This window comes from Austrofundulus limnaeus, unplaced genomic scaffold (assembly GCF_001266775.1).
Source record: "Austrofundulus limnaeus strain Quisiro unplaced genomic scaffold, Austrofundulus_limnaeus-1.0 Scaffold338, whole genome shotgun sequence".
In the NCBI taxonomy this organism is placed as follows: Eukaryota; Metazoa; Chordata; class Actinopteri; order Cyprinodontiformes; family Rivulidae; genus Austrofundulus; species Austrofundulus limnaeus.
Genome location: NW_013952740.1, coordinates 104,617 through 111,721, shown reverse-complemented (window position 1 = coordinate 111,721; position 7,105 = coordinate 104,617). Strand labels below are relative to the sequence as shown.

The 7,105-nt window shown below is 37.4% G+C and overlaps 1 protein-coding gene across 1 annotated transcript in view; it reads right to left on the bottom strand.

Annotated features, from left to right (window-relative positions):
• si:cabz01007807.1 (uncharacterized) overlaps positions 1-7,105 on the bottom strand; it is a 32,266-nt gene that overhangs the window by 14,374 nt on the left and 10,787 nt on the right. Inside the window, exons 4-21 of the mRNA XM_014022677.1 lie at positions 6,139-6,174; positions 5,959-6,012; positions 4,863-5,876; positions 4,606-4,761; positions 4,412-4,513; positions 3,553-3,615; positions 3,296-3,355; positions 3,154-3,189; positions 3,012-3,074; positions 2,881-2,931; positions 2,712-2,780; positions 1,604-1,666; positions 1,405-1,515; positions 1,203-1,262; positions 1,004-1,066; positions 840-902; positions 699-752; positions 556-612 (exon numbers count right to left, since the gene is read on the bottom strand). Coding sequence (XP_013878131.1) covers positions 556-612; positions 699-752; positions 840-902; positions 1,004-1,066; positions 1,203-1,262; positions 1,405-1,515; positions 1,604-1,666; positions 2,712-2,780; positions 2,881-2,931; positions 3,012-3,074; positions 3,154-3,189; positions 3,296-3,355; positions 3,553-3,615; positions 4,412-4,513; positions 4,606-4,761; positions 4,863-5,876; positions 5,959-6,012; positions 6,139-6,174 — 2,175 coding nt within the window. The remainder of the gene's footprint in view (positions 1-555; positions 613-698; positions 753-839; positions 903-1,003; positions 1,067-1,202; positions 1,263-1,404; positions 1,516-1,603; positions 1,667-2,711; positions 2,781-2,880; positions 2,932-3,011; positions 3,075-3,153; positions 3,190-3,295; positions 3,356-3,552; positions 3,616-4,411; positions 4,514-4,605; positions 4,762-4,862; positions 5,877-5,958; positions 6,013-6,138; positions 6,175-7,105) is intronic.

Below are 7,105 nucleotides of genomic sequence, written 5' to 3'. Positions count from 1 at the left end.
AGACCCAACACTCTGGATGAGCTTAAGACACGAGACCCAACACTCTGGATGAGCTTAAGACACAAGACCCAACACTCTGGATGAGCTTAAGGCCACTATCGAAGCATCCTGGGCCTCCATAACACCTCAGTAGAGCCACAGGCTGATTGCCTCCATGCCACGCCGCRTTGAAGCAGTCATTTCTGCAAAATGATTCCCAACCAAGTATTGAGTGCATAACTGAACATAATTATTTGAAGGTTGACTTTTTTTTTTGTATTAAAAGCACTTTTCTTTTATTGGTCAGATGAAATATGCTAATTTTTTGAGATAGGGATTTTTGATTTTTCTTTACTTTTTTGCCAAAATCATCAATATTAAAACAATAAAAGGCTTGAACAGTTGGTGTGCAATGAATCTAAAATTTATGAAAGTTTACTGTTTATCAGTACATTACAGAAAATAATGAACTTTATCAAAATAGGCTAATTTTTTAGAAGGACCTGTATTTACCCTCATGTGCAGAAAGGTAAAGTTTTTAGTTGAAATATTTTGTGAACTGAAGCGGATCGTCACCTTAGACTTGTCACGAGGCGTAAAACCATAAGCACCAAGGTCTTCGAGTGATTTTTCCTGCAGGGGGAGGTAAAAATCCCAACATGTGACATCGTTTGAACATCCTCATTCCACAAACACCTGTCAGCAGTTTATGGTTCTACCTTAGAGCCTGGACGAGGCGTGTACCCGTGAGCTCCTTTAGGTTCGTCCTCAGGCTGTTCATGAACAAAATAAAAAATAAATAAGACACCGGAGGATTTTTACTCATGAATCACTTTTCAAAACAGTTTGTGATGCAATACCTTTTGTTTCATGAGAGCAAATCCTCTTTGTGGCACAAACTTTTTCCCTTTGCCTTTTTTCTTCTGCAGAGAATAATTCAACAGCAGGTTATTGTCAAATCTGTGTTTGTATCTTCAGAAATGTCTTTAAAAAGTATTTGTTTGTATAACATGAAAATAATCACCTGTGTAAACTCCCCTCCCTCTTCCTCCTCCTCTTCAGGGAAGCTGTAGTCCAGATTTGTGTTCTGAAAAAAACACACAAATGTCTTATTTGCCCCCCTTTTTAGAGTGTATGTGTGACACTTTCAGGAGAATCGAAATAATTTTTATATAATTTTGTACTTCATTTATTAATCCATATGTTGACAGACATGTAGATACCTGAGAGTGTGTGCGTTCGATGCTGCTTCTCTTGCTGCCGTTYATCTTTGCATCACCGTTCTGTTTGAGAACACTCGTCAGTGATGTAGGAAAACCAGATTTTCTTTTTCCCCACATTCAGATCAGCTTACATTAATTGCAGCATTGTGAAAATAAACTGAATAAATAAGAAAATGCTAAATCCCCATTTTCTAGAACCCACCTTTGATTCGTGAACCAAATGTCCATTCGTGTGTTTTCCCTCCAATGCAGAGGAAGCAGTGGACGCTCTTCGAAACAAGCTATTGACTTTGGATTTAGTATAAGATTTTTTCTGATGACCAAAGAGAAAAATAATAAATTTTAACCAATAAATAAATACTTTGGTTCACGACTGCAGAAACACAGAAAACTTAACTTACTTTAAAGTCAATGCTGCCGTAATAGTCATCCTCATTTTTTCCTGCAAAGGCACCTAAACCATCCTTAAACCAGAAAAAATAAAAACAGCATTGACAAGTTCAAATAACTTGTTTTAGTTCCTTTCAATAAATGTATCTCTGGAAAAAGACACACAGCTATAAAGATTATCACAAACATTAGTTGGTTCATTTTAGTTCTAATTGAAGTTAAAGCAACATACTACAAAATAAAATCCATCAAGTTCATCTTTCACGTTTTGATGTGTATAAATTCTAAACTTGAATTTTTTTTATGCTGAAGGTAATTTATTCAGTTTTCAACAATTTTTTGATGCACTAAACATATACAGTACATGCTTTTATTAAGCTGTCTATTTTTTGATTATCAGTTGTGTAATTATATATATATATATTTATGTACTGTGATGAAGTAGTAGTATACGCTCAGTTGTGACATGGATTGTCTCAGAACAGACTGGACTGGACTTATGAGGGACAGCTTAGTTAAAAAAATGCCTTACTCTAAACAATATTGAAGTAAATGTAGAAAACTGAGTTTTTGGTACCGGAAACAAACTACAGCAGTGATTCAATAAAGATCTGTTTTTGGTCCAGCTGAAGATTGTGTAAGACTTTATCTTCACAGTTAAAAGTCTAAATCTGAATTTGACTCCTGTGCGTAATTCAGCTGCAAAATAACATGCTGCCACCCCCCCCCCCCACACACACACACACACACACGAGAGCCATTCCCTTTTCCTCTGCTTTTTAAAATCTAAATCTACATCTTTAACACCAGCTCTTGCTTTCCACTTGAGTAACATGAACAGTAGCCACTTCATGTTTCACTCATCGATCATTTATTTAAATCAGGTGTGTTGAAACAGAAACATTTAAAACCTGCAGGATAGTTGTCCTTGAGGACCAGGGTTACTATACAGCTTTTAATAGGGAACCCTCTTTGCTCTTAATCCCCCGCTAAAGACCTCTCAAGACCTGCAAAAACCATCCATATTCAGATGAGTYTTATTTATTGTTTCTACACTGGTCATCACCCAGTATGAAAGGGGGCTAACACTTCTTTAATTTTTGACAAACTGGCTTTTACCTTTGGCGATTTGTCCATGATGGGCTGAGTGCTGCTCCTCTCATCCATTGCATCATTATGAAACTGGTCCTAAAACAATAAATATTTCCACAATCATAATTGGAATATAATCCAAACTATGCAAGTTAAAAAGGTAAGAGCCACAAAAAGATTGTTAGATTTGGTGTACCTTTGGTCTTCTTATAGAGAGCAGTGACCTCCGTGACTTCCTGTTTTTTTTCTGAAACATATTTACATTTGAGGTGAAGCTGCAGCTTCATAAAGATAACACAAACACAAAGTCGAGAATTAAGAGCGTACCTTTGAGTGACCTCCAGAGCCATTCAGATCCTCAATGCTTGCTCCATCAGATTCCAGCTTTATCTAAAAATTATTGTAAATTTTAGCTTCCTTTCTTGGATTAACAATGAATAACGACATTTATAATTGAACCCTCTTTGACCTTCATCGACTCTCTTCGTAGTTTAAATTTTCCAGACTAAAAAAAAGAGGCAAAAAAAGAAAATTGTCAGGCAATCAATGTGCACAAAAGAATCACAGCAAAAGTAAAAATTCAAGATTTGCTCAGAAATATGTTTTCTTACTGGTTTAAAGTCAGGATTGAGCTCAGGGCTGTCCTCAGGCCAGTCTTCAACACACTGCTCCTGATTATTTTAATTCAATAAAACAGTTTACTTTCATATAAAAACCCAAAAATAATCAGGTCGTTTATTTTTGAATGTCCACAAATCATAACTTTTATTCCTTCACTGTACTAAGCGTAACAAATAAAGCATTTTATTTTTACTGTCAATGCTTCACTTTCATTATTTGTTTCCAAATGAGAATTTATAAAACTCACCTGCCCAATAAGCAAAACATCCTCTAAGACAACATAGTTTTCAGGATCCACTGGTTTATACTCCTGTTAAAATTATGGGGAGAAAAAAAGAGTGGACTGAAAAATGCAAAATTGACCACTTGTGTGTGAAATGCCTGACAAACAGTTAAGTATCATCATGTTTTTATATTAGTAATGGGTCACTCAGTGAAAATAAAAGTTTAGTACTCAGGCAGAATGTGTATAAATTATTCAGTTTGAAGACAGTTGGCAAGTTTAGAATGGACACCAAAGTGTAGTGGCATCAAAATTGTTTAGTGTTATCAAGCTGTTGCTGGAGCCAAAACAGTGGAAACATGTCAGCAGATAGGGGTTGACAGAGGTTTTATTGTAGGTTTCCATGTGGCTAGGATCTATGCCATGGCTATTGAATCAATATACACGTTTTGTTTGTTTTTTCCTTTCTATATATATAGATTTTTTTTGCCACAAAAGTGATGCTTATATGATACAACTGCCTGCCAGACAGGCACCTCTCATCACCTTTCTGCAGTTGTTCGTGATCAACAGCATTGCAGAGGTTTTCCCACATACAGCTAATTTGAAATCAAACCAGCAGGTGTTCGCTCCCTCACCATCTTATAAACCAACTATAATTTGTTTGGTCTTGTCTTTTTCTACTTGACAACCAAGTGCTTAAAAAGGTGTGGATGTGATCTAATACATCACAGTGTCATCAACATACAGTAAAAATAAAAGAGCATTTCATACTTAGAGAATGGTAAAAATGGAAATATTTTTGCAGGGTTGGGTGTGTTGTGTACTAACTGTGTATACTATCCAGACAAACATTTTGATTTAYTGAGAATAATCAACTTACTGGAGTCCTTGGTTTAAGGCGCAAAACTGGTTTGGGTGGCTTTGGTGGCAGTTTGAGGAGTGATTTAGGAGAGGGCTTTCGCTCATCTGGTTCTTTTTCAATCTAAAATATTAGGATATAAAAATGTAAATGGCAAAGCAGAAAATGTGCATAATACTACTAAAACTAAGAAATACTACTCAAGTTGTAATTACCAGAGTTATTGGACTCAAAGAGACTTCTGGCTGTGGTTGCCGGTCTGGCTTCTGTGGTATTTGTGGCTGTGCCGGCCTCTCTGGGTTCTGCGGTACCTCTGGCTTGTGGCGTCGAGTTCGAGGAAGTGGCTTTGGTGGACGTTTAAAAGTCGACACCTGGACAAGTGATTATATGGAAGTTTGTATACAAGATGCATCATGCTGCATAAAAAAACGTGCATATTTGTCTAGCCACTTGTATGCGAACCATTACGTACTGGAGGCATGTCAATTGGAGAGAGGCTGGGCGATGCAGATAGACTGTTGGACTCAGTGAAGGGAGTCGACTGAAGAAGATCTTGTTGGCTTCCCTGGGGACTCGTCAAGACCAGCTCTGTTTGTGTGTTGGGTCGCTTTGGCCGACTGGGTGGAAGAGGTTTTGGTGGTTTCTTGGGACCTGTTAACGCTGGCGTGCTGAACTTCATCTCTGAAGGACTATCGATTAAAGGTGTAAAAAACATAGACTTGGAGGTTTCTTTAGCATCTAAGAATTGTGGTTGGAAGATGTCCGATGTGCCACTTGAAACATCTTGGAAGTGGTCTGTTTGCTTAGAAGGACTGGGACTAAAAGGATCATCCAAACTGGAGATGTTAAATAAATTCCTTGAAAGTGGACTTGGGAACGGATCGACTGAAGTTACAGAGGAAGATGAAAATGGGTCCAAATGTTTCTTAAAAGGATCGTCAAAAATCTCTCTCTCTTTATCTGGAGTATCACAAGAAGGTTGATCACGTTTACTTGAACCAGCTTGAAACAAATCTGCTTCTGCTTCTTTGTTGTTGTAAAAAGGGTTTGATGCAACAGTTTGTAGAGACCGAGCATCCTCAGGACCATCAGTGTTCTCTCTTTTTGTTGTATGGAAATATTCGCCAATGCCATCTTGTTGGGTGTTAAAGCCATTTCCATGCCAGGGTTTAGACAAGTTTTGTGTTGAAGCTGTATTTCTGCTAATGGTCTCTGGGGACTTTAGAGATATGTCATGTGAAAGAGCCTTAGCAGTGGCTCTCTGGTCCATATTATTTGTTTGGAAGAGGATTTCATTATGTTTGTAGGTCTGAGACACATCAAAAGGTTCAGAAAATTTGCCTCCATTTCCCACAGTCCTGTCAAAATCAAGATCCAAAGGTGCGTCATCATAGTCCGGTGGTGGAAGAAAGATGCCACCACCATTTGCTGCTCCTGAATATCTCCTTCCATCATCCTCCTTTGCATGAATGTTGTTGGTTGACTCCTGGTACCAGAACACATCAGTGGGGAAATGTTTAATCAAAACAAGTCAAATCATATAACAAAGCAGAAATCTGTGCACATACCAAATAATATAAGTAAAAAGGATTGGATTTGGTTGAGTCCTCTGAAACTCCATTCTGATAAACAAAAACAAATCAGGCATGAGAGAAAAGGTGTTAATTTACTCTAAAAATGTATTTCTTATGCCTGGTGCTATGCTTATTTTTGCTTCATTCATTTCTAGGCAACAGAAAAAAAAATACCTGCAAGCTTGAATGAAGAGGTTTCTGTATTCCACTCTGAAAGGATCATAAAACAAATAGAAGATATTACTGCACAAAACGACGAAAAAACCTATGCATGATGTGATTGTTTAATAATCTAACGACAATATCAGTTGCGATCAACCCACATTTTTTCCAGTTCTCACTTTTCTGTCATCACCAGGTGTGTACATCAATACTAAGTCTGTTTGACTAAATATATTGTTAGCATGCAGAACCTGAAAACATTGGACCTGAAATATGATCTTTGGTTTATTGCAGTCCTTTGTGATATTGACATTGCACTCACTGATACTGCAATGATACATTTTTGATATTGTGCAGCCCAAACAGTGACCTAACAGTATTGTACCAAAATCTTGTTCTGTGCAAATTCTGTCTGACTTACATGCACTGAAAGGAAGAAGACAGCCCAGAGTTGGTGGGTAACCATGGCTTGATAAGAAATTGCAAATCAGACATTACTATAAAATCATGGAACTGCAACAAAAAGTTGGTGAATAAGAACGCCACAAACAATTTTGCCACAGCCAAGCCTCCACTGTACGTTGTATCTTCACAACTCTGAAAGCTGACTTCTTATGAGACACAGATGCCCATTACTGTTAAAACTCTTTCGACCAGATTTAAGACCCGATTGGATCATCCTTTCAAACCTTTTATTATCTTCCTTTGTTTATATGTTGTACTAACAGCAAATATTTATTTTTAGACAGTGTAAACAAATGTGACAAATAAGCACTTACTGTGGCAGTATGCACTTACGGACAAGGCTATTAATCGGATTCTGTATCATAGACTTTATCCAGGTGAGGCCACTCCTAGTCTGTATGGTTTACCCAAAATGCGCAAACAGGTACCGGTAAAACCCATTGTTAGCACGATCAACTCTGTCACTTACAATGTTTCTAAATATCTGATGTCTATACTTGGTCCTTTAATTGGC